This window comes from Engystomops pustulosus, chromosome 8, assembly GCF_040894005.1.
Source record: "Engystomops pustulosus chromosome 8, aEngPut4.maternal, whole genome shotgun sequence".
NCBI lineage: Eukaryota > Metazoa > Chordata > Amphibia > Anura > Leptodactylidae > Engystomops > Engystomops pustulosus.
In genome coordinates, this window is record NC_092418.1 from 104,633,777 (window position 1) to 104,660,820 (window position 27,044).

At 48.0% G+C, this 27,044-nt stretch overlaps 1 protein-coding gene across 16 annotated transcripts in view; it reads left to right on the top strand.

Annotated features, from left to right (window-relative positions):
• KALRN (kalirin RhoGEF kinase) overlaps nucleotides 1-27,044 on the top strand; it is a 191,847-nt gene that overhangs the window by 154,863 nt on the left and 9,940 nt on the right. For 7 of the 16 annotated variants that reach the window (XM_072122115.1, XM_072122114.1, XM_072122110.1 and 4 more), the window contains 17 exons: nucleotides 9,728-9,996; nucleotides 10,776-10,877; nucleotides 11,843-11,935; nucleotides 12,113-12,249; nucleotides 12,906-12,972; nucleotides 13,051-13,154; nucleotides 13,802-13,871; nucleotides 14,126-14,212; nucleotides 14,610-14,702; nucleotides 14,776-14,826; nucleotides 15,808-15,885; nucleotides 16,325-16,510; nucleotides 16,649-16,820; nucleotides 17,728-17,966; nucleotides 18,265-18,512; nucleotides 20,772-20,871; nucleotides 23,874-23,930. In XM_072122115.1, coding sequence (XP_071978216.1) covers nucleotides 9,728-9,996; nucleotides 10,776-10,877; nucleotides 11,843-11,935; nucleotides 12,113-12,249; nucleotides 12,906-12,972; nucleotides 13,051-13,154; nucleotides 13,802-13,871; nucleotides 14,126-14,212; nucleotides 14,610-14,702; nucleotides 14,776-14,826; nucleotides 15,808-15,885; nucleotides 16,325-16,510; nucleotides 16,649-16,820; nucleotides 17,728-17,966; nucleotides 18,265-18,512; nucleotides 20,772-20,871; nucleotides 23,874-23,930 — 2,153 coding nt within the window. Of the gene's footprint in view, nucleotides 1-3,284; nucleotides 3,381-4,118; nucleotides 4,254-9,727; nucleotides 9,997-10,775; nucleotides 10,878-11,842; nucleotides 11,936-12,112; nucleotides 12,250-12,905; nucleotides 12,973-13,050; nucleotides 13,155-13,801; nucleotides 13,872-14,125; nucleotides 14,213-14,609; nucleotides 14,703-14,775; nucleotides 14,827-15,807; nucleotides 15,886-16,324; nucleotides 16,511-16,648; nucleotides 16,821-17,727; nucleotides 17,967-18,264; nucleotides 19,163-20,771; nucleotides 20,872-23,873; nucleotides 23,931-27,044 lie in introns of those variants that run through there. The other 9 variants (XM_072122123.1, XM_072122125.1, XM_072122112.1 and 6 more) reach the window with 9 other exon arrangements.

Consider the following 27,044-nt stretch of genomic DNA (forward strand, 5'->3'; position numbering starts at 1 on the left):
AGATGTACCCCGTGATCTGCCTGTATACTGTATATACATGGTGCCTATAGGAGATGTACCCCATGATCTGCCTGTACACTGTATATACATGGTGCCTATAGGAGATGTACCCTGTATATACATGGTGCCTATAGGAGATATCCTTGTACAGCCGGCTCCCCTCCTCTTGTGACCTTGCCTGCTTGTTTTCTGGTAGTCACCCCCGCAGACTGGTGCACTGATGCCCCTATAACAATACATAACAACATTATGAGAGAATGGTGCTGACCCGGCCGGACCGGTTCCTCCACATTCCACCTGAGACTAGAGATAATGATGGGATCTCCTGTGGTTACATTGTGTTGCCTCTGGAAACTAATATGATTTTATGTGGGCGGGGCCTATAGGATTGCTCAGCCTGAGCACCCTAGTTCATCAGTATATTTCAGGAGCTGCAGTGAAGACACCGGATGAGAGTGTCACAATGTCGCCCCCAGCTGTTATCACAGGACACAGAGTCGTATTAGTAATGACGCGGCCGCTATTGTGCCGATTGCACATCCCGCTCGCTGCCAGGAGATCCGATTTTACAGATTCCCGTAATAGATGTCATTACCGTTTTATTCCTCGCGCCGCCGATCAATGAGAATCTGTCAGGAGTCGTGTCTGGGAACGGGACGCAGCCACCAAAAACCATTAGATCACATATGACCAACCGTGAGCACTCAGCTTTCCTGAATCCAGAACCTGACCCTATATACATCACAGGAGATGTGTGAGGTGCAGCCACTGATCCCATTCTCATGTGTATGATGTGCCAGGTGCCAGCCATGTTTATCCTCACCCAGCTTTCCCAGCAGCAGACTCACACATCCCATTCTATTTACTTCTCATCCATCATCCCACCGGAGTGGCAACAGAGACCCCCCTGAGTCAGAACCATGTCATCAGTCCATGGCACAATCCACTGCTTGCTGTCAGGGAATAAGATCTCATTGTTTACATCCTGACCTCATTGTCACAGCGATTCACTAAGATCGTGCGCCCGATATCCTGCATGTGTCGCTTCCCCGCTCAGGACCGACAGAGTTCACCTTCTTTTTTTGTGGTGAATCTTAAACATACGGCTTGCGACACAATTTGAAAGTTAGATCCAGCGCTGAGTCTGAATCAGTCGAATCGCCCGCTGCCACATCCCCTAACTTGTGTTGCATGGAAGCAGCACAGCTGCGCCATAAAAAGGGTCACGTGCGCCATAATCTCAGCACAGACACTTCTTATACCTGTGCAAGACATTTTAGCCATTAAGAACGTGGACAGTCTGACTAAAGTGCACAGCGCGACCCTTAGTAAATGACCTATTGGGGGTCATTTACTAAGGGCCCGGTTCGCGTTTTCCCGACGTGTTACCCGAATAGTTCCGATTTGCGCCGATTTTCCCCTGAATTGCCCCGGGATTTTGGCGCACGCGATAGGATTTTGGCGCATCAGCGCTGGCATGCACGCTACGGAAATCGGGGGTGTGGCCTAACGGAAACCCGACGGATTCTTAAAAACCGCCGCATTTAAAAAAAAAAAAATGTGTCGCGATAATTGCACTTACCTTCACTCAGCCCGGCTCGGTGTATTCCAGTGCGTTCCGATGCGCTTCAGTGCAGCAGCGCCACCTGGTGGACGTCAGAGGAACTACCTTAATAAATCCCGGATCCAGTGCAGAGAACGCGACGCTGGATCGCAAACGGACCAGATAAGTAAATCTGCCCCTTTGTGTCTCCTACTACTGACGTCACACCTCCGCCACCTTGCAGTCATGAAAATAAGTGGTTTAAGGCCACATTCAGACAAACGTTTGTGAGACGTATGTACAGACGCAAGCTTATGGCCACACAAAGGTCCCCCATAGATAGCGATGGCTGTACATGTGCTGCACCGTACTGCTCCGTGCACAGAGAAAAGATAGGACATGTCCTATCTTTCCCTCTGTGTATGCCCGTGCACAGTGCATTGCTATGGACAGGGTCACCCCTCTCCAGCACGCCAGACGCGCACCCGGTGGGCACACGTTCGTCTGAATGTAGCTTAAATACTTGGCTTCGTGTTTTTCGTTTATTCTAGAAAAAAGAAGTCAGAAATGATTGACATTGTTTCTCTTTCCCACCTCCGTGATTGCTTCACACCTGGACTACAAGTTGGCGGATGTGTCACGTCAGTAGTAGGAGACACTGGGGTTCTGATGTACCACATGTAGCTATTTGCTATTAAACATTTCTGTTCCAGCAAGAAGACTACAGTATTTGTGTGCTGGGACTTCTACATATTGGATCTGTAAAGTGTTCAGTTGCTTGTATCGTGTACCACACTTCAGAGAGCCGTCCATGTATCTATACTGCAGTTATATCCAGCACATATACTATGTGCAGTGTGTACTATGTGCAGTGTGTACTGTGTGCAGTGCCCTGTGTACTATTTCCAGTGTGTACTATGTGCAGTGTCCTGTGAACTATGGCAGTGTGTACCATGTGCAGTGTCCTGTGTATCATGTGCAGTGTCCTGTGTACCATGTGCAGTGTCCTGTGTACCATGTGCAGTGTCCTGTGTACCATGTGCAGTGTGTACCATGTGCAGTGTGTACCATGTGCAGTGTCCTGTGTACCATGTGCAGTGTGTACCATGTGCAGTGCAGTGTGTACCATGTGCAGTGTCCTGTGTACCATGTGCAGTGTGTACCATGTGCAGTGTCCTGTGTACCATGTGCAGTGTCCTGTGTACCATGTGCAGTGTCCTGTGTACCATGTGCAGTGTCCTGTGTACCATGTGCAGTGTCCTGTGTACTATGTGCAGTGTCCTGTGTACCATGTGTAGTGTGTACTATGTGCAATGTCCTGTGTACCATGTGCAGTGTGTACTATGTGCAGTGTCCTGTGTACTATGTGCAGTTAGTACTATGTGCAGTGTCCTGTGTACCATGTGCAGTGTGTACTATGTGCAGTCTCCTGTGTACCATGTGCAGTGTGTACTATGTGCAGTCTCCTGTGTACCATGTGCAGTGTGTACTATGTGCAGTCTCCTGTGTACCATGTGCAGTGTGTACTATGTGCAGTGTCCTGTGTACCATGTGCAGTGTGTACTATGTGCAGTGTCCTGTGTACCATGTGCAGTGTGTACTATGTGCAGTGTCCTGTGTACTATGTGCAGTTACATAATACATGAGATTCTCCCTGGCATGCGCTGCGGTCTGTCCTGGATATTACGGCAGTCACACCCGGATTGTGCTGTACATTGTGTATATCCTGTGCTGTTCTCCCGCCCATGTCACATGTACAGCGGGAATACATTGTATCCGGGGAGGTAGAATCTCATGAATCCATCACAGGTGACACAGATACCAGACGCCATGACAGGTAAGGCTCCTATTCTACACACTAGAGCTCCATGAACACAGCATATCAATGGGCTCACACACGGGCAGGCCACAAACATTAGACATTAGTGGTCCTGGACAGTGTGTCCTTAGCAAGAGGCATCTGTCAGGTGTCAGGGGTGTCCATTAGGTGACACCGGCCTGTATCAGGTGACAGGGGTGTCCATCAGCTGTCAGGGGCATCCAGCAGATGATAGAGGTGTCTATTGAGTCCATCAGGTGACACCAGTGTGTATTGGGTGACACAGGTGTCCATCAGGTGATGGGCATCCAGCAGGTGTTAGGGGCATCCATCAGGTGTTAGGGGCTTCCAGCTGATAATAAAAGTGACAGGGTCATCTGTCAGGAGACAGGGCATCCATCAGCAGATAATAGAAGTGTCTATGAGGTCAGGTGACACTGGCGTGTATCAGGTGATAGGGGTGTCCATCAGGTGACAGGGGAGTCCATCAGGTGACGCACACATGACCCCTGTCACTGTATCACAGTGATTGGATACACATGACCTGTATCTATGGTTTTCTGCTGTTTGGCCAGTTGATTTTTGGGTTGATCCCATCTTGTATTGCGAATTCTGTGGTGCAGGTAATTGCCCGGATGTGTCATGTCTGATCTGCGGAGGCCCCCAGGAGCAGGCCTGCAGTGGAGATCCGTCACATTCCTGCATATTAATTGCTCTTATTACTTCATCGCGGTTATTAATATTCTGTGAGGAGGCGGCTGCTCGGCAGGTACCTGAGCCCAGGTGAGTCACAGCCGCACAGGCGAGTCCTTGCTCATCACCTGGCCGTGACAGAACGAGCGCGACCAGGGAGGATGGCGGCCGCTCCATGCTGCAGGATCCACATCAGAGGTGAAATGTCTTATCACCAAGTATAATGTTATATTATACTCCTACTATACAGAATAACTCTATACTACACTGCAATACATTATACAATATACACCTCATATATTATATTACATTGCAGCCAGGTTATAGTATAACTCTACTATACACAACTATACACTGCAGTACATTATATATTATACTGCAACACATTACACTGCAGTATATTATACATTACACTGAAGCACATTACAGTACATTATATATTACACTGCAGTACATTCTATATTACACTACATCACATTACACTGCAGTATATTATACATTACACTGAAGCACATTACAGTACATTATATATTACACTGCAGTACATTCTATATTACACTACATTACACTACAGCACATATATTACACTGCAGTACATTATATATTACCATGTAGTACATTATATATTACACTACATCACATTATATATTACACTGCAGTACATTATATATTACACTGCATTACACTACAGCACATATATTACACTGCAGTACATTATATATTACACTGCATTACACTACAGCACATATATTACACTGCAGTACATTATATATTACCATGTAGTACATTATATATTACACTACATCACATTATATATTACACTGCAGTACATTATATATTACACTGCATTACACTACAGCACATATATTACACTGCAGTACATTATATATTACCATGTAGTACATTATATATTACACTGCAGCACATTATATATTACACTGCAGTACATTATAAGTATTTTTTTTATTTATTTTAACAAAACAATAAGGTTACATACAGTAATTTGTGTTGCAACCTAACAACATACTTGATTGCTTAGTGAACAATGGACATATATTTTGAACATTACAACTGAGTTGATCACTTAGTACATTCTATATTACACTGCATTACAATATAGATGTCATTACACTGCAGTATGTTCTGCTGTACCTGTTGTGTTATATCATAGTCCATTATATTTTGGGGCAAATTTATCAATACTAGTGCAGTATCTTGTGCAGTGGGCAACAGATTCATGAAAATTGGGGCACGGTCTCCATTAATCTCGCGCCCTTTCCACTGCTCGGGAAGTGGCACCTTTATTATATGACGTGCAACACGTGCAGAATATTGTGGCGCATCCACGATACAAAACTGACGCAGACACAAAAGTTACTCTCATTGTATTGTAAGGTCTCTCCTGTTGATTTGACTCCCACTCTTTCAGGGTCAGTGATGTTGGGACTTGTAGTTCGTGTTGTAGTTCCTGTTGATCTGCTGAGGGATGCGGGTCTTTGTACCATTGTGTTTATTTGAGTCATCCTACAGCATCACACCGAGCCGGTCACAGGCTCCACATATTTCCCAAAACAAGATACCACAAACACTAGAATCCCACAAGGATTCCCCCAACTTTATAATAGACGTCCTGCATCACTTGAGCATCTGTATCAAGATCCCTGCTTACTACCAGTGAATGGAAACATGCAAATCCCTTTTCACTAGATAAGGGTTTGTTACAATGTATCCAGTCTAGACAGTCCTAGCTTACAGTTCTGACTGATAAATGTTAACTGATCAAACATAATGGGGCTTATTTACTAGGGGTCCGTGAATGCACTTCCGTCAGACTTGTCAACGTTTTTGGATTTTGTGCGGCTGTGACAGGTATTTAACAGGGGTCTGTGCTGGGATTGTGTCGCATGCGATTGGATTGTGGCGCGGCTGCGCTGCTTTCACGTGACAGAAATTGGGGGGTGGGCCATCAGACGATCCAACTGATTCGGACTGAGCGTGGGATTTAACTTTCAAATTGTGTCGAAAGACAATGCACCTACATGCACCAGGAAGAAGGTGGTGAACTCTGGCGGACCTGAGCGGGGAATGGACAGATGCAGGATAGCGGGCGCACAACCTTAGTGAATTGCGGCAGAGCTTTATACACGGACAATGCACTTTCGGGGAACTTTGTCCGACAGGTAAGTAAATGTGCCCCAGTGTAACAAACTGCAATGGTAGGAGGAAGACTTATTCTGCTGATGTGTTAAACTTAGAGAATATTGTCTATACTGATGCATTGCAACAAACCCTCAGCTGCTTGAGAAGGAATAGATGAGGACATGTGCAGGTCACAGAAACTTTTATTACAGGTTTTTAGCTTTATAATTTGTATTTGTATGTTTGGTCCTCTGCCAGCATTGTAAGAGTTAATCTCATTGGTTCCGATGACTGATCCACTTCCAAGAGGGAGAAGCTTCAGGCTCAGTAACCACCTCCGCACAGGTGATGGGAGATCCATGTGTCACCTGATGAGACATGAACGATACTTACTGTACATGACTGCGTATCTAAGCCTGTTACTGGGATAATCTACCGAGCTGTGTATCTAATTCTATTGTGTGTGTGTGTGATACTGTCTGCTGAGCTGTGTATATAATCCTATTGTGTGTGATACATTCTGCTGGGCTGTGTATCTTAACCTATCCTGTGTGATGCAGTCTGCTGAGCTGTGTATCTAATCCTATCCGGTGTGATACAGTCTGCTGAGCTGTGTATCTAATCCTATCCTGTGTGATACTGTCTGCTGAGCTGTGTATCTAATCCTATCCGGTGTGATACAGTCTGCTGAGCTGTGTATCTAATCCTATCCTGTGTGACACTGTCTGCTGAGCTGTGTATCTAATCCTATCATGTGTGATGCAGTCTGCTGAGCTGTGTATCTAATCCTATCATGTGTGATGCAGTCTGCTGATCTGTGTATCTAATCCTATCATGGGGGATGCAGTCTGCTGAGCTGTGTATCTAATTCTATCATGTGTGATACTGTCTGCTGAGCTGTGTATCTAATTCTATCATGTGTGATACTGTCTGCTGAGCTGGGTATCTAATCCTATTGTGTGTGATACTGTCTGCTGAGCTGTGTATCTAATCCTATCGTGTGTGATACTGTCAGCAGAGCTGTGTATCTAATCCTATCATGTGTGATACTGTGTGCTGAGCTGTGTATCTAATCCTATCCTGCGTGATGCAGTCTGCTGAGCTGTGTATCTTATCCTATTGTGTGTGATACAGTCATGCAGTAATGGGATGATGTATAATCTCCTTCCTGCTATAAATCCGGGTTATGGCTCCTCTCACACCCTGTTGGTGTCAGTGAGGATTACGGGACCTTGTGCCGGTGTCTCCCCTGATGAATCCTCCCGGTGATGCTGTGATAGAGCTCATGTGTCATGTGGCCTTTAGTTTCATTTCTTGACCCCCTCTCCCCTCTTCTTGAGCACTGGTGACCGGTTACTAAGTTATTTACTAAACATAATTTTTATGCATCTGATCATTTTCACTTATAAATAAGTCTTTTTTTCTTTGTTGTATGTAGGGTGCGTTCTTGTATGTTTACTTTGCGTTTGTCTGGTTTTAATCAGTTTCAAAGCTGCTTACGTTCTACATTGATCCCCCGTGCAGAGGAGAGCATTGACAGCCGGGACCCTGCTCTAATAGTCCGGATCAGAATGAGTTCCAATCCGGCATGATTAGCCTGGCACCCCGCATTGCGATTGCAGGGTGCTGACTTCTTTGCTGGGCACCTAATGACGGTCCCGGGGTCTGTCTGAGGCAGAGCCTGCTTGATCCAGCCCCCGGCTGGACCAAACAGGCTGACACTTCTAATGCATCACCTGATCACTAGTTCATATACTAGTACAGGCAGTTTGTTCTCAAGTTGAATTTGTATGGAAGTCGAAACATTTAAACATTTTTGGCCGTAATGGGACCAAGGATTATCAATAAAGCTTCATTACAGACACCTTACAGCTGATCATTACAGTCTGAAGCTATAGGAAAGCATTCAGAGAGCTTCAACACAGGTCAGAGGGGTCCGTCTGTAAGCCTGGTGTCCTTATGTAGGGGACCGCCTGTATTGTAAAAATAAAGTAAATAAATAAAAATAAAACACATATAATACAATAATTTAAAAGAAGTTGGAAAAAGTTAAAAAAAAAAAAAAACACAACATATTGGGGCACATTTACTTACCCGGCCCATTCGCGATCCAGCGGCGCGTTCTCTGCACAGGATTCGGGTCCGGCTGGGATTTAAGATGGTAGTTCCTCCGCCGTCCACCAGGTGGCGCTGCAGCGCCGAAAATAATCTTAACGCCCCGGAATGCACCATCCCATAGAAGGTGAAGGTGAGCGCTCCCCAAGCGACACATTTTCGGTTTTTAAATGCGGCGGTTTTTCCGAATACGTCGGGTTTTCGTTCGGCCACGCCCCCCCGATTTCTGTCGCGCGCATGCCGGCCCCGATGCGCCACAATCCGATCGCGTGCGCCAAAAACCCGGGGCAATTCATGTACAAGCGGCGCAAATCGGAAATATTCGGGTAACACGTCGGGAAAACGCGAATCGGGCCCTTAGTAAATGACCCCCATTAAGTATCATTGGGTACAAAATTCCCAATCTATAAAAATATAAAAACGTTATTCCCGGGGGTGAAACCCGTAATAGAAATCATGTGCTCACATGTTAAAATCGCAACTTTTTTGCTATTTTGCAACACATAAAATTTTATGATAAGTGATCAAAAGGTGGCTTTGTCCCCAAAATGGTAGCAATGAAAACGTCAGCTATTAAACAAAAGGACACATAAAATGTCACAAAGTGAGAGATGGGAATTGTTACTTAGTATATCGTTTTGGTAATAAGACAATCAGTTTGAAAAAATAGAACATTTTCCGAATTCACCTTTTTTCATAAATAAATGCTAAATTTATCAACCAAAATTTCCCACTAACTTGAAGTACAAAATGTCATGAAAAACAAACTTGAACACACTTGGGTGAGTTAAAGCTAAAGATATCACCGGATAGTGACACCTGCTGGTTTTGAAAAATAGGCCTTGGTCATCAAGGCACAAATGAGCTACATCACTAAGGGGTTAAAAACGCAGGCGTTTTCAGTGCGTTTAAAAACGTCCTAAGAACGCTCTGTGACAGCACCCTCACGCGTCCTCTCTTCCCCCGGGTGGAGCCATTGTGGGGTGTCTGCAGGTTCCTCTCTTCTAGCTGCTGCTAATTACTGCTCATTAGGGGGGAAACACCCAGCTCTCCCACCCAGCTTTTCCAAGGGCAGCAAACACTTTAAACTCAACTCCGTTGCCACGATATATTTACATGCTGAGATCTGGGCTGTGACATTGTGTGTTCTGTGTGATCATTAATTTTCTGTGACCTGATTCTTTGTCCCTTGGGCAGGCGAGGAGGGCAGCGCCAATCACTGGGCGGCTTATCAGGGCGCAGTACACACAGGGCAGAGGGGTCACCTCTGTAACCAACCAGGGCTTCATCTACTCTCCCATGATGCATCACTTCCCATGCTGAGGGGGTGGAGCATTTGTGGACTGTAACAGCGCCCTCTAGGGGCATCACACGGGACACCACTTCTCGTCTTATTTCTGTGTTTCTTCCTTTTTTAGATGCATTTTCTATCTCCGGGGGAGAAAATGGTGGCAAGACTGACTCGGTGGCCAACTTACAGCCGCAGTCATCACTAAATTCAATCCAGAGCTCGCCTGGGCCCAAGCGCTCCACCAACACCCTGAAGAAGTGGCTGACCAGTCCGGTTCGACGTCTGAACAGCGGGAAAGCTGAGAGCAACATCAAGAAGCAGAAGAAACGTGCAGGAAACCTGGGGTCACCCCGAGCCAACGATGACACCACGCCCCAGGGTGACAGCGCTGATGAGGTGGGACATGCTCCTCACTAATCATCACTAACACACACAGATAGCACAGGATCTGACAACCGCGCTCCTCTACATAACCAGATTACCTGTGCATCTGACAACCCACTGACTATGTCAGGATCAATATATAGCATTACCGAGAGCTGCGCCCAACGTATAGCATTACCGGGAGCTCTGCCCAATGTATACCGTTACCAGGAGCTCCTCCCATATATTATAGAACTCTGAAATGTGACATTATGGGGGTCATTTACTAAGGGCCCGATTTGCGTTTTCACGACGTGTTACCCGAATATTTCCGATTTGCGCCAATTTTCCCTGTATTACCCCGGGATTTTGGCGCACACGATCGGATTGTGCCGCATCGGCGCTATCATGTACGCCACGGAAATCGGGGGCGTGGCCGTATGAAAACCCGACGGATTTGGAAAAACCGCCGCATTTAAAAAAAAGTGTCGCGGAGCTTGCTCTTACGTTCACCAGGAATAGGCCGGTGAACTTGAGTGCATCGCGGCGGGCCTCGGGGAACTTCAGCGCAGCAGCGCCACCTGGTGGACGTCGGAGGAACTACCTTAGTGAATCCTGGCCGGACCCGAATCCACCGCACAGAACGCGCCGCTGGATCGCGAATGGACCGGGTAAGTAAATCTGCCCCTGTATCTCCTCCTGGGTGCATCAGATCCTTTCTTGACACTCAGGTTACTTGGTGTTTCCCCTCCCTCACGGGGTAGGATAACTCCCATCCTCTCCACTTCCTCAATGTATCTTTCTTTTTCTAGAAGGGCAAGAAAGGATGGGACGAGGAAGCTGACGACGATTCCCACACCCCGCTCCCGCCTCCTATGAAGATCTTTGATAATGAGCCAGTGCCAGATGACAAGGTACCGAGTGGCCACAGAGAGGAATCCTCCCCCTCTCATCATATGAGACCAATATAAACCCACTGTTTTACTCCAGTCACATCCAGAGCTGCTGCCTTATACTCTGGTATAAATAACCAATGTAACACAGGGGGAGATCTATAGACATTGAGGTTTCTTATTGTTCCATATAAATGAATATGGTGTCACATTGTATCTTTATGTTGTGCGCCCCCGACACCCCCATCACTGCCTGACAACAGTATTTGTGTCTGTCGTCTCCTGGTGACCTGCAGTTTCCATATAACTTCTTTATGGTTATAAGTCTCAATATGGGGCAGTGCGGCTCCGGTGGGATCCAGGCAGCTGCCGAATTCTCTGCCAATTTTCTTAATCCAACCTGACGTAACTGCAACCAATACCCCAATATAATCTTTAACCCTTTCTTTACTGGTCAACCTCTCCCAGGATGAAATGGCTGATACCCCCTGGTTCTGCGGATCATCACCCAAATCATCCTCTCATCTCTCCACCCACTAATCACATGACAATGTAGCCATGGCCGCCCCTTCTGTAAATGAACTGGTAGTAACCCTGTGCCCTGCAGTGGGTGGAGCCACTAGTCTCCCAGTAAGATGATCCAGAAAAGGGGACCCCAAAACAACCACATGCCTGGGGATGTCTGAACTTTTTATCTCATTTATTAGGAGCTACCAGATCAGTAAGACCCCCCACCACCACCAATGTAGTAACTGCACTGCCAGTGACAGGGCCGGCTTACTGGTTGTTCAGCAGCGGTCTGCCCCTCTGGTGTATGCCAGGGTTGTATGCAGTTGCTGCTGAGCTTGGTGATATCCCTAATTTCGGGGTGACCTTTAACTAACATTGTTCCCGCTTTCTCTTCCTTGTAATCCCTGTGACTCCTGCTGACTCCTCCGCTGCTCCTGCTGCTAACACGCTTTACTATTGCACGCTGCGGCTTCCAGCCCTCCTTACTTGTGTCCCGCCAGAGCTCTGCTGAGGTGCCCAGTGCTGCTGAGCTTGTCAGTGCCATAGAAAACCTGGTCAGGAACAAGATGGTAAGTGCCAGGGTATATAACTGTGTTATGAATCATTGATATCCCCCTTGCAGAGCCGCGCTTGCTTGCAGCACCCTTCACTTTTCCCACTTTTTTTCAGAGTTTGTGTAGATTTGTAGACCACCTGCACAATATGGTATGCCCTCATTTCCTAATCTTGCTTCCCTCTCTCTGCAGACTATTGATGGCGGCTCCTATAGAAGCCCCCAGATCAGTTCTGTGACTGATGGCTACATCAATGAAGGAATGTCCCCACCACCTGTGCCACGGAACCACGAGGAGGAGCAAAAAGCGAAGGCTCTGAGGGGGCGAATGTGAGTGCCCCCCCCCCCCTCTAACCCCTGCAACCTTTCCTGCCAGCCCCATAGCCTGCTACATGTAAAGGATGGTGCTCATCGTTGTCTCCATCGAGGCGTGGCTGGCCCTGCGCCAGCAGAATTTTGTATCTCGCTTTCATTCTTCTGCACTAAAACAAAGCAGTTCTTATGAAAGGGAGAAATAACATCTCTGCCGAAACACTGCATCCATTGTGTGCGGGGAGGGCACAGAGTCTTGATTATACCAGCTGCACAGGAATACTTCCACCCATGTGTCTGCCCATTCCCACCCTTCTACTGTCCATGCCACCCATGCCCTCATCCACTTCCTCTAATACATCCGTCCGTGTACTCATCCACTTCCTCTAATACATCCATCCGTGTCCTCATCCACTTCCTCTAATACATCCCATCCGTGTCCTCATCCACTTCCTCTAATACATCCCATCCGTGTCCTCATCCACTTCCTCTAATACATCCCATCCGTGTCCTCATCCACTACCTCTAATACATCCCATCCGTGTCCTCATCCACTTCCTCTAATACATCCCATCCGTGTCCTCATCCACTTCCTCTAATACATCCCATGTCCTGTTCCTTTTATAAACCCCGTCCCCCTGATATATCACCTGTACCTGTTCTTTATTCTGCAGGTTTGTGTTGAATGAGTTGGTACAGACAGAGAGGGATTATGTGAAGGATTTGGGAGTGGTGGTGGAGGTAAGTGTCTGCAGACTCTTGCTTTACACCTCTAGGGTCCTTTAGTAACTAAGGTTGATCTCCTTTCTCCCCGCGCAGGGCTTCATCCCCAGGATACAGGAGAAGGGCTCATCAGAGGAAATGAATGGGAAGGATAAGATTGTGTTTGGTAACATTCACCAGATCTACGACTGGCACAAAGAGTGAGTGTCACGTGTGGCTCTGATCCTCCGGGGCTGGATGTGGTTTCTGTGTCCATATAATTCTGTCACATTGAACCTTACTAAGGTTCTTGGACCTTTTGGCCGTTCCTTTGTATCACTTTCTGTACTCGCACCCATCTCATGCCTGGTGAGGGAGTGAAGGGGTTAATAATGGCTTTCCTCTCCGTGTCCCTGGAGACACAGGCCTCACTGTTCATGTTTCAACAACTAATCATTAAGACCAGGGTCTGTAATAAAGGGGCAGGGGCCGCCCCCGCAGCGCACGACCTGTACCAGACCTTATCTGCAGAAGGGAGGACGGCGCCACCGCTGGACGTGCCGCGTGATTTCAGGGACTTTGTAGATGAATGTTGTTATTGGTGATGATATTGTTATGTTTCAGTCATTTACACTGTAACGATTCTCAGATCTGTGGCTCTGACCTTGAGACAGCACAGAGTATCTTCCCTTATGGAGCCTGCAGTGTAAAGAATGGAGGCCGCTCAGCCAGAGCTCCCGGCATTAACCCTTTGTGTACCCTTAATATCCAGATGCCCTTCTCACACAACCCTTAGACATCTAATTAGCATTTTAACCCTTTAAACCCTGCAGCCTTCTCCTTGAGTGTTCATTGTTTTCTTTCTCAGCTTTTTCCTAGGAGAGCTGCAGAAATGTCTCCCGGAGCCGGAGCGGCTGGCCCAACTCTTCATTAAACACGTGAGTGGATGCTTGTGTGAACTCCATGACATGTCCATGTGCATGGTGAAAATTGGAAGGGTCTGAGGTTGTGAAGCAGGGAATAAACCTCACACCAGTCACTATGAAGGGAACTGAGAATTGTCTATAGTTTATCCATAGTCTCTATCACCTATGTGATGTAAAGCCCTACGTCATACATGGCTTTGAATATTGAGGGATTGGTGTCATCACCATTGTGTTTTTCATACTTATTGTTTGCTCTGTGTTTCCAGGAGCGGAAGCTGCACATGTATGTGGTCTACTGCCAGAACAAACCGCGCTCTGAATATGTGGTTGCGGAGTACGATTCCTTCTTTGAGGTCAGAAAAGATCCACGTTTATATGAAGTCATTCCTTCTGATGTTGTCATACATCCTGTATTGTACCCCATAGCTGCACTCACTATTCTGCTGGTGTATCAGTGTATTATATTATTTGAGATGTGACGAGCTGTGCCTCGCTGGGTAGGCTGTATCATGTATCTGGCAGTAGCTACTTGACCTAATTCTCATTTTGTCAGTTAATAAGGAAGTTTATGAGTAAATATTTGGGCTCCAGGTGCTTATTGCTCGCACCTGGTGGATTATGCATCTTACGTTTTAGGTGTTTTCCTCTAGTTTTGAGTTGAAATTTGATGTCACGGTGGGGTCATTCTTAGCCCCACGTCCACTAAGCTGCGGTCAGTTCATGAATAATCTTTGATTTCTCATTTTGCAGGAAGTGAAACAGGAAATCAACCAACGATTCACAATCAGTGACTTCCTCATCAAACCCATCCAGCGGATAACCAAGTACCAGTTGCTGCTGAAGGTACCATCCAGGGTCATCACAGGAGCACCGGGTCACTGCTGTCATATCCCTCATCATCTTCTCTTTGTTGCAGGACTTTCTGAAGTACAGCCAGAAGGCTGGTCTAGAGTGCTCTGAGACTGAGGTGGGTCACATTTTAGAAGGGGGAATGGAGGGTTGTAAGGGCTGGCAGCTGGGAGTATGAATGTGTCACCTCATTCTTTACCTCCAGTCACTGCCAGTGTAGCCTCCTATTCAGTGACCGCTATTTAGTGAGCAGAATTCATAATACATCAAAATTTCTATACCTTTTCGATTTTCAAAACCGGTTTAATACCAGAATCAATCAGAGGGAAAAGCATGTGATGTGTGTAAGGGTGGGTAGATGAGTGGTCAGTGAGACAAGCAGGGACATTCTGTGCTGTCACTGTGGTGGTGCTGGGGGTAATCTACGTTCCCACTCTGCCCTGACCTTTGTGTAAGCTATTCTCTTCAGCGGTGGTGAGATGGTGCTGCTACGTAAAACCTTTGTTACAGAATTGATGTTTTTCCTTATCCCCTCCTCAAAAAATGAGTTAATAAATTGTGATCAATAGTACATCGCCACTCCAAAATAGTTTCACTAAAAAATGAATCTCATCCAACAAGAAATAGGCCCTTACGTGCCCCCCCACATTACCGGAAAAACTAATATAGCTTATATCTTTTGGGGCGAAAGTATCTACTGTATGACCCTCCTGCACCCCTGTGTGCCCATCCAACAAGCGCCAGGAACATGGGGCACTGCTGCTTTGCACTATACACATATTTTCTTTTCATGAAAAGTATCGTATTGGTGCTGAGATACTTTTCCTTTTATCGTATCAAACTCTGGTATCAGTGCCACCCTATGCTGCAATTGCATATTCCAGGACCCCTTTATCTCATGCTTTACTTTCTATAATTCCTGGTCCCTTTGCCCCGCATCCCCCCCCCCCCCCCCCCCCCGTCATAAAGCGCTGATCCTTTACTGATTTGTGAATAAAAAGGAAATAACTACAATACAATACAATTTGGACTGACACCGAGGCAGAGCAGTCAGAAACCGGGCAAGTGAATGACGCTAAATTTTTCCTCCTACCCTCAGAAAGCCGTGGAGTTAATGTGCCTTGTACCGAAACGCTGCAACGACATGATGAACCTGGGGAGACTTCAGGGATTTGAGGTGAGAGAGATGCTCTGCAGAGACGGTTGTATGAATATTATCGCACTTTTCTTATTGGCCGGTCACTATAGATGGCGCTGCCCTTGGACTGTCACTATAGATGCCGCTGTCCTTGGCCGGTCACTATAGGTGCTGCTGCCCTTGGCCGGTCACTATAGGTGCTGCTGCCCTTGGCCGGTCACTATAGGTGCTGCTGCCCTTGGCCGGTCACTATAGATGCTGCTGCCTTTGGCCGGTCACTATAGATGACGCTGCCCTCGGCCGGTCATGAAATATTTCATGTTGATTAAATCTCAGTGCAGTAGCTCCCCCAGCTGGAGGCCACTGGCATTACAATGACAAAGGAGTAGAGGCACCTGCAGGTCACTAATCTCTGAGGTCATCTGTGTATAATACCTGCATACACCTGTACGTGTGACGCTGCGCTCCTCGTCTTCAGGGGAAGCTGACGGCTCAGGGGAAGCTCCTGCAGCAGGACACATTCTACGTCATTGAGCAGGAATCTGGGCTACAGTCTCGACCAAAAGAGCGGAGAGTATTCCTGTTTGAGCAGATCGTCATCTTCAGTGAACTCCTCCGGAAAGGTTCATCTACCCCTGGATATATGTTTAAAAGAGGCATCAAGGTGAGTCAGACCTACCTCCCTGAGACATAGAGCTCCTCCCTTGTCAGGGTCACAGCTCTCGCCCGTGGGGTCACAGAGCACCTCCTCACTGTATTAATCACTCTCACAGCTGCAGTGTCAAATTGTCTCTTCCTACAGATGAATTACCTTGTCTTAGACGAAAATATTGACAATGATCCCTGTAAGTTTGCTCTGATGAGCAGGGAAACCTCAGAGAGGGTCATTCTCCAGGCCGCCAACTCCGAAATCAAGCAGGCCTGGGTGCAGGACATCAGCCAAGTGCTGGAGACCCAGAGAGACTTCCTCAATGGTGAGAAGGACGTGGGCAAGGGTCAGAGAATGGCACAATGTACAGTTATAGGGTGAGCTGTGTAATGTAGGGTCAGGGGTGGACTGTAGGATAATGGGTTTCTGCTTATAAGGCTGGACAGTATATCTACAGGGATTACCATCCCCATAGGTTTCCTATATTTCTATAGATTTTGTGTTTCTTTTCCCAGTTCATTGCTATTCACCTAACCCTTTACATCCCAGCTCTGAGGCTGTACCATGTCCCCTCTAGTCCCTGTACTTGCCTACATCTGCTCTGCTGGGGGGTCTTATATGGCAGTATTACAGGAGGGGGTGTATAATGAGTAAACCTGGTGTCTTTCAGTAATTAATGTGTTAATGCTTCCTCTCGTCTTGCCGCTGTCTTGTTAACTCTTGTGCTTCTCTCCCCTCATGGCCGCACCGTCCCCTCTTCCCAGTAAGTCGCTCTCCTCATACTAACATATTAGTGATTGCTGTGTTGCTGTTCAATGCTTTCTGAGCTAGATCTTTACTTGCTGTGAGAGATAAAAGCATAGTGTGCTCACAAAGCTGAAGGGTTGTTACATTGTATCAGTGTAGGTGTTCAGACCATGACATGCGAGTGAAACAGCATCTGATGTGTTTAACACTTGCTGAAAACTTGTCCTTGTAACAAACCTTCAGCTGTGAGGAGTATTTGTGTAGACTGTCCTCTGTAAAGCAGACACAACCCAACTTGTCTGGACTGATACACAGTAACAGTATAGGGTAGTGCATCCTTCCTGATGATACCCAGCTGCAGAGCTCGTTACAGTGTAGCAGTTTTGGTGGGATGTGCCCAGGATGGATTTTTATCCTGTGGATATAGAATAATGACAGGTTGAGGGAAAGCACCTGATGTGTCCCTGCTCTTCTCTCCTGTGCAGCACTACAATCACCGATAGAGTACCAGCGCAAGGAAAGCAACGCCGCCATGAACAAGCCGCAGCTGAGCCGGGCGCCCACCCCTAGCGGCAGGCCGCTCTCTACTACCCCTATGGGCTCCGAAAAAGTGGTCAACCTCCCTCCCCGGAATCCGTCATTACCACAAAGGAAAATACCTACCTCCAACGGCAGCCCAGGGTATGATCTGTACCAGCCGGCAGAGAAGTACGACTCCAGCCAGGTAATCTATGGGGCGACAGCTGATACCTACCTTACAACTAATGTCACCGTCACATATCGCTTTGCCTCAATTAGAATTTTAGAGATTTTGTTTAAAAGTAACCTGATGGTAAAATGTGAATAAATCCTTTGCTCCTAAGCACACAGGGATAAGAAGGACCCCCTGTAAGTATTGGGGCTGCTCTGGCCAGGAAGTGACAGTGTGTGGAACACCAATACTTTTAGTTACATTGTTACTGTCTTCCCTCTTAGCAGCAGGTAATTAACTCCTCCCTTTCTCTCCTGCTCCGCCCCCGCAGAACATGCTGGCCGGGTGTAACGGGACCACCTCCATGGCTGTCATCCAAGATTACTATGCACTGAAGGAGAACGAGATCTGCGTCTATCAAGGGGAAATTGTACAAGTCCTGGCCATCAACCAGCAGAACATGTTCCTGGTCTACCGGCCGTCCAATGACCATTCGCCGGCAGCTGAAGGCTGGATCCCTGGCTCCATTTTGGGGCAAATAACTAAACCTTCTGCTGACAGTAACGACAGAAGCATCAAGTAAGTGCTGGCCAGGAGCCGTGTGTGGATTATGGTTTATTTCACAGCTATTGGAAGAAGAGTTGAATGTGGAGCCTGCGGTGCGGCCGGCGCCGGGCAGGACAACTCCTTATTTTTTATTATTTTTTTTTTCTTTATTTTCTTTTTTTGTGTTAATACTTGTACAGAGACCTGTAAAGAGTAAAGTGGAGTTGTGTATAGATGACGCGGCTCGCCCCGGACTGGACTATGTGCCATGTTACCACACTGTAAATTGCTGATAGACTCTGTGGGACTGAGCCAGGCTCCTCGCCGAGGAGGTTTATTCTGTTGTCTGTGGCAATTCTATGTACAGCTGTCATTATCTTCTCCCTTTCATTTGGACTTGATTATTTTATGTTCTTTTAATCTATATGTTCCCATAACCTTGTAAGATAATAGGTTTGACGCCCTACCCCCCCCCCCAGTACATTCCTGTATAAAAGATTTTGCACTATTTAAAAAAAAAAAAGACAAAAAGAGAGAAAAAAAAAAACTGAACCTCAGTCCTATCGATGACGTCAGATCGTGCAATATCCCGCTCGTCACAATGTGCAGCATTGTACCTGTATTGTAACTAATCATTCTAAATGTACTATTTTAAATATGTAAAATAAATTTTCACCAGAATCGGCACGGCTCATCGCGCCAGCGCTAATTTTTTTGCTCTTTATTTTTTTTTTTATTCTTTAAATGATTTCATAAGTTTTTTAATTTGTTTGTATTTCAATGTTAATTTATTAACCAGATAAAATAAGAGGTTCTAGGCAGAGGGAACCATGAACCCCTGTGCCCTGAGGCTGAACCTGTAGCGGGCCCCAGTAACATAGGACACTGTGTGCCTGGGGCCTGAGGGCACTTCAGCCTCTGCCTCAGGATGTTCTGTGTGGGTCTTAACCTCAGGTTCTCTCTACGTTAATGTTATTATTACATATTGTACTTAAAGGGGTCTTCCAGGACTATGTCATTTACAGCCACTCGTAACATAGCCCAAGCCTTATTGATCTTCCCCCATGATCGATCTTCATTAAATCTATATAGTCTGTTGCTATAAGATATGTCCTTGCTTATTTGCACTTCATTGATAAAATCTTGGAAGTCCCCTTTAAATCTGGAAGTTCTAAACACTACTGGACACCATCTACGAATGAAGAAATGTTGACTCTCTGTGCATGAACCACTTTCTGATCCCTATAGTAGTAGGAAGTGTCAGCCCCGACTCCCTCCTGAGTCACAATCGCTCACACATTTATGGTTTGCTGTGCCGTGAAGACATAACACTGAAGACACTACATGTCTGGAATATATCACTACATGACATTGTGCATGGTGCTTGCTCTAACAGATCTCCTGCATCCACACTGATCAGAACTGGAGACCGAGGATAATCCCAATCATATCCAATACATGGAGTAGACAGTTTTATGAGAATCTAGAACACCTGGGGACATATGAGACTCTAGAACACCTTGGGAGCTATGAGGATCTAGAAGACCTGGGGAGCTATGAGGATCTAGAAGACCTGGGGAGCTATGAGGATCTAGAAGACCTGGGGAGCTATGAGGATCTAGAAGACCTGGGGAGCTATAAGAGTCTAGAGCTCCTAGGGGGAAACGAGGACCTAGGACAGATGTAGAGATTAGTAATATAGATAGTTTGATAGGATATCGTGTCCTGGCTGCAGCGCCCTGCTGCTCTAGGGAATCCTCAGTATAGGCCCTGAGCAGAACCGTAATCAGAACCAGCCTGAGTGTCTAGGACAGAAAAAACATGTAATTTATGGAAAGGATGTGGTTCTATATCATGTGGATAAGTGGTGGGAAAGGACAAGGTTCTAGAACATGAAATGAGAGGGTGAGTTTCTAGAACATAATGTAGAGTTGTTCTAGGACAAAAGGGGAAGTGATTACATTCTAGAATGCAGGAGGTTACATTCTACATGTGGTGAAAGCTTCATGGACCAAACCAACAGTAACCAATCCCATCAGCTGAGTCCTAGGGGCAGTGAAGGTGGTCCTGTCCCTGATGAAGCGGCCGTGTGATTGGTTGCTGTGGTCCCTGCAGGTTCTTGTATTCCTCTCTATGGTGGGATCTGCCCTGCACCTCCCTCTAACTTGCATGATGTTTGCCTGAAATGTTCTCTGAGCTTCTCATAGGATCCTGCCCTGTGTGGACGGCGCCCCCTGCCTTCGCTCACATTTAAGTTCTGCCATTTGATTGGTGCGTTTTTTGGTACAACAGGAAGTCATGTTCTTGGCACACGCTCCGCATGAGAAAACGGGACGGCAAGGAGGCAAACGGCCAGTGTAAAAGCGTGGAGGGTCTGGGCAGCAAGGTGAAAGTGAGTAAGGAGCTGGAGCACATCCCACTCCTCCTGCAGGTCGCAGGTTTTACGGCATTTTTGTTGTTCATTTCTGCAGGACTTTGCATGGCGCTCATGTATATGGCACAGTACTATGATTTACCCTGTATATGACACGAGCCGCCGCTGCATGCTGATTGGTGTATCAGATCCCCAGGCATCGGGGGTTAACATACATGTTCTGGTGACACAATGGATTACAATCTGGTGAGGGACTGAACCCGCCCCTGCAGAGTCATGCCCCTCCCCCATGGACCCCCGCCCCCATATTACCAGAAGAACGCACCTTACTGATACATTGTCACGCTGCCCCCTCTCATGTCCCCATTACTGGGAGCTCTGTTGCAATGTCTTCTGTTTCTTTGCCCCAGATGTTGTCTGTAAACATTGTGTCCATTGCTGGTATTTTTCCAAAATACCACTGGTTGCCCCCGGCATGTGCGGCTGTGGACCGGGTGCATGGACGCTGCTCCTACATGTCCTGGCTTCTGTCATCCCCAATATCGTCATCGTGTGCTGTAATGTTTCCAGTCAGCTCAATGCATGTCAGATATCTGCTGCCCCTCATGTATATGTATATAGGATCCGGCCAACATGGGATGTGTATAGAATAAATCCAAAGTCACAGCAGAGTCACTGTGTACAAAGGAGCATCAAGTATCCTGCATTACACTCCAGAGCTGCACTCACTTATCAATACTAGTGGGATAAGTAATGTCATATATGTACACAGTGACTGCACCAGTAGCCGAATAGTGAGTGCAGCTCTGGGGTATAATACTGGATGTAACTCAGGATCAGTACAGGATAAGTAATGTCATGTATGTACACAGTGACTGCACCAGTAGCCGAATAGTGAGTGCAGCTCTGGGGTATAATACAGGATGTAACTCAGGATCAGTACAGGATAAGTAATGTCATGTATGTACACAGTGACTGCACCAGCAGCAGAATAGTGAGTGCAGCTCTGGGGTATAATACTGGATGTAACTAAGGATCAGTACAGGATAAGTAATGTCATGTATGTACACAGTGACTGCACCAGCAGCAGAATAGTGAGTGCAGCTCTGGGGTATAATACTGGATGTAACTCAGGATCAGGACCGGATAAGTAATGTCATGTATGTACACAGTGACTGCACCAGCAGCAGAATAGTGAGTGCAGCTCTGGAGTATAATACAGGATGTAACTCAGGATCAGTACAGGATAAGTAATGTCATGTATGTACACAGTGACTGCACCAGTAGCAGAATAGTCAGTGCAGCTCTGGAGTACATTACAGGATGCCACGCACTTCATTTTAAGGTAATAAAAAAGTCAGAGCTCAGTCTGCTGACACAGAGTTACAAATTCCATTAGAGAATAATATTCTAGGTAACTGCAGCCACCACTAGGGGGAGCTCATTGCTGAGTTTACATAATAACTATTCACACTGATCTTTGTGTCCAGTGCAGGTGGCAGACATTTTATTCTGTGTCCCTGAAGAGCATTTGGAGCTGTGTGTCAGTTCTGACTACTATTATTTATATATATTAAAAATAAAGACAAGAATTGCCCCTCCCCTGGTGCAGAGCGGATGTTCTTGCTCTCCAGCCTTTTAGATGTGTTTTTTTCTGTGTGTGATTGGACATGTTTCCCTCTGTGTCTGCCATAGGAGTATGATACGTCAGTGTTACTGTTACATATTACTTTGTCTTACTATTTGCAGCGTGCTGTAAACCATGAGTCTCTCATATCACAAGCTCCACCCCCATCCTCCCCCCACCTACATAAACTTTGCAGATATCTGATGATATCCACCATCAGGGACAATGCAGCTCTGGATATGACTGGAGTATAAAACATGACAAAATATTAAAACACTGGCTACACCTAAAGCAGCCTCCGCTATAACGTATATATGGGAAGAGCTCCTTATACCTAGAGCAGCCTCTGCTATAACGTATAGGAAGAGCTCCTTACACCTAGAGCAGCCTCCAAAATAACATATAGTGAAAAGGGTTGTCTACACTAAGAGCAGACACTACTGTAATAGAGGGAAGAATAAATTGTCCCCAGTAGTAGGCAGAACGGAGAAGATGAAGCAGCACCCCAAAATAGATGAAAAACGTGAAGATTTATTCCACCATAAGAGCGACGTTTCGCCTTATGTATAAAGGCATTCTCAAGGCATGCTTGAGAATGCCTTTATAGATAAGGCGAAACATCGCTCTTATGGTGGAATAAATCTTCACGTTTTTCATCTATTTTGGAGTGCTGCTTCATCTTCTCCGTTCTGCCTACATTGTAGGGCCTTGTCGGGCCCTTTGTGAAGACCTGCACCCGCCTTTCACATGGTGCCGTTCCACAACTTCCTACTCTTTCTCGTTTGTCCCCAGTAGTAAGTGCAGCCCCTACTACAGTATAGAGGTAAGTGCAGCCCTTACTACAGTATAGAGGTAAGTGCAGCCCTTACTACAGTATAGAGGTAAGTGCAGCCCTTACTACAGTATAGAGGTAAGTGCAGCCCTTACTACAGTATAGAGGTAAGTGCAGCCCTTACTACAGTATAGAGGTAAGTGCAGCCCTTACTACAGTATAGAGGTAAGTGCTGTGCACAGCCAGAGCTCCTTACATAAACAAGGAAAAGGCTTCTCTACAGTAACAGCAGCCGCTACCATGATGTATGGGAGAGGTCTTTACACTAGGCTTGACCACAGGGAAGGATTCTTCACACTAAGGAGAGTCACAATTAGGGAGATTTGTCCATTAAAAGGACTCATAATGTCCAATGAAGTTACCCCATTGTGGGTGTGCCGGGGTAGTAATGATCCCGCTCAGGGGTTTCCCTCCTCTGACTTCAGCAGGTTCTTCCTCCAGAGACGCTGATGTGAAGACGGAGCAGTCGCCCTGTTGTTTGCCTCCTTCGTGACTTTTGGTGCTTTGTGATGTTTTTGTGCTTCTCATTAATCTCTATTTTTCCTTCCAACGGCTGAACAGGATCACAACAGCTCAGAGGAGTCCGAGTGCGATGACTTTGACCCCAGCGCTATGCAGGTATTAGTGGAGACGGAGGGTCCTGGCTGCAGGTATTAGTGGAGATGGAGGGTGCTGGGTGCAGGTATTAGTGGAGACGGAGGGTCCTGGCTGCAGGTATTAGTGGAGATGGAGGGTGCTGGGTGCAGGTATTAGTGGAGATGGAGGGTGCTGGGTGCAGGTATTAGTGGAGATGGAGGGTCCTGGCTGCAGGTATTAGTGGAGATGGAGGGTCCTGGCTGCAGGTATTAGTGGAGATGGAGGGTCCTGGCTGCAGGTATTAGTGGAGATGGAGGGTCCTGGCTGCAGGTATTAGTGGAGATGGAGGGTCCTGGCTGCAGGTATTAGTTCAGATGGAGGGTCCTGGCTGCAGGTATAAGTGGAGACGGAGGGTGCTGGGTGCAGGTATTAGTGGAGACGGAGGGTGCTGGGTGCAGGTATTAGTGGAGACGGAGGGTGCTGGGTGCAGGTATAAGTGGAGACGGAGGGTCCTGGCTGCAGGTATTAGTTCAGATGGAGGGTCCTGGCTGCAGGTATTAGTTCAGATGGAGGGTCCTGGCTGCAGGTATTAGTTCAGATGGAGGGTCCTGGCTGCAGGTATTAGTTCAGACGGAGGGTCCTGGCTGCAGGTATTAGTTCAGATGGAGGGTCCTGGCTGCAGGTATTAGTTCAGATGGAGGGTCCTGGCTGCAGGTATTAGTGGAGATGGAGGGTCCTGGATGCAGGTATTAGTGGAGATGGAGGGTCCTGGATGCAGGTATTGGTGGAGATGGAGGGTCCTGGCTGCAGGTATTAGTGGAGACGGAGGGTCCTGGCTGCAGGTATTAGTGGAGATGGAGGGTCCTGGCTGCAGGTATTAGTGGAGATGGAGGGTCCTGGCTGCAGGTATTAGTGGAGATGGAGGGTCCTGGCTGCAGGTATTAGTGGAGATGGAGGGTCCTGGATGCAGGTATTGGTGGAGACGGAGGGTCCTGGCTGCAGGTATTAGTTCAGATGGAGGGTCCTGGCTGCAGGTATTAGTGGAGATGGAGGGTCCTGGCTGCAGGTATTAGCGGAGACGGAGGGTCCTGGCTGCAGGTATTAGCGGAGACTGAGGGTCCTGGCTGCAGGTATTAGCGGAGACTGAGGGTCCTGGCTGCAGGTATTAGCGGAGACTGAGGGTCCTGGCTGCAGGTATTAGTGGAGATGGAGGGTCCTGGCTGCAGGTATTAGTTCAGATGGAGGGTCCTGGCTGCAGGTATTAGTGGAGACGGAGGGTCCTGGCTGCAGGTATTAGTGGAGACGGAGGGTCCTGGCTGCAGGTATTAGTGGAGACGGAGGGTCCTGGCTGCAGGTATTAGTGGAGACGGAGGGTCCTGGCTGCAGGTATTAGTGGAGACGGAGGGTCCTGGCTGCAGGTATTAGTGGAGACGGAGGGTCCTGGCTGCAGGTATTAGCGGAGACGGAGGGTCCTGGCTGCAGGTATTAGCGGAGACGGAGGGTCCTGGCTGCAGGTATTAGCGGAGACGGAGGGTCCTGGCTGCAGGTATTAGCGGAGACGGAGGGTCCTGGCTGCAGGTATTAGCGGAGACGGAGGGTCCTGGCTGCAGGTATTAGCGGAGACGGAGGGTCCTGGCTGCAGCTATTAGCGGAGACGGAGGGTCCTGGCTGCAGCTATTAGCGGAGACGGAGGGTCCTGGCTGCAGCTATTAGCGGAGACGGAGGGTCCTGGCTGCAGGTATTAGCGGAGACGGAGGGTCCTGGCTGCAGGTATTAGCGGAGACGGAGGGTCCTGGCTGCAGGTATTAGCGGAGACGGAGGGTCCTGGCTGCAGCTATTAGCGGAGACGGAGGGTCCTGGCTGCAGCTATTAGCGGAGACGGAGGGTCCTGGCTGCAGCTATTAGCGGAGACGGAGGGTCCTGGCTGCAGCTATTAGCGGAGACGGAGGGTCCTGGCTGCAGCTATTAGCGGAGACGGAGGGTCCTGGCTGCAGCTATTAGCGGAGACGGAGGGTCCTGGCTGCAGCTATTAGCGGAGACGGAGGGTCCTGGCTGCAGCTATTAGCGGAGACGGAGGGTCCTGGCTGCAGCTATTAGCGGAGACGGAGGGTCCTGGCTGCAGCTATTAGCGGAGACGGAGGGTCCTGGCTGCAGCTATTAGCGGAGACGGAGGGTCCTGGCTGCAGCTATTAGCGGAGACGGAGGGTCCTGGCTGCAGCTATTAGCGGAGACGGAGGGTCCTGGCTGCAGCTATTAGCGGAGACGGAGGGTCCTGGCTGCAGCTATTAGCGGAGACGGAGGGTCCTGGCTGCAGCTATTAGCGGAGACGGAGGGTCCTGGCTGCAGCTATTAGCGGAGACGGAGGGTCCTGGCTGCAGCTATTAGCGGAGACGGAGGGTCCTGGCTGCAGCTATTAGCGGAGACGGAGGGTCCTGGCTGCAGCTATTAGCGGAGACGGAGGGTCCTGGCTGCAGCTATTAGCGGAGACGGAGGGTCCTGGCTGCAGCTATTAGCGGAGACGGAGGGTCCTGGCTGCAGCTATTAGCGGAGACGGAGGGTCCTGGCTGCAGCTATTAGCGGAGACGGAGGGTCCTGGCTGCAGCTATTAGCGGAGACGGAGGGTCCTGGCTGCAGCTATTAGCGGAGACGGAGGGTCCTGGCTGCAGCTATTAGCGGAGACGGAGGGTCCTGGCTGCAGCTATTAGCGGAGACGGAGGGTCCTGGCTGCAGCTATTAGCGGAGACGGAGGGTCCTGGCTGCAGCTATTAGCGGAGACGGAGGGTCCTGGCTGCAGCTATTAGCGGAGACGGAGGGTCCTGGCTGCAGCTATTAGCGGAGACGGAGGGTCCTGGCTGCAGCTATTAGCGGAGACGGAGGGTCCTGGCTGCAGCTATTAGCGGAGACGGAGGGTCCTGGCTGCAGCTATTAGCGGAGACGGAGGGTCCTGGCTGCAGCTATTAGCGGAGACGGAGGGTCCTGGCTGCAGCTATTAGCGGAGACGGAGGGTCCTGGCTGCAGCTATTAGCGGAGACGGAGGGTCCTGGCTGCAGCTATTAGCGGAGACGGAGGGTCCTGGCTGCAGCTATTAGTGGAGATGTTTCTGCTAGCAGGAGCCCCTCCCCCTTGTCACTTACCCTTGTCAGAAGCTTGGGTTCC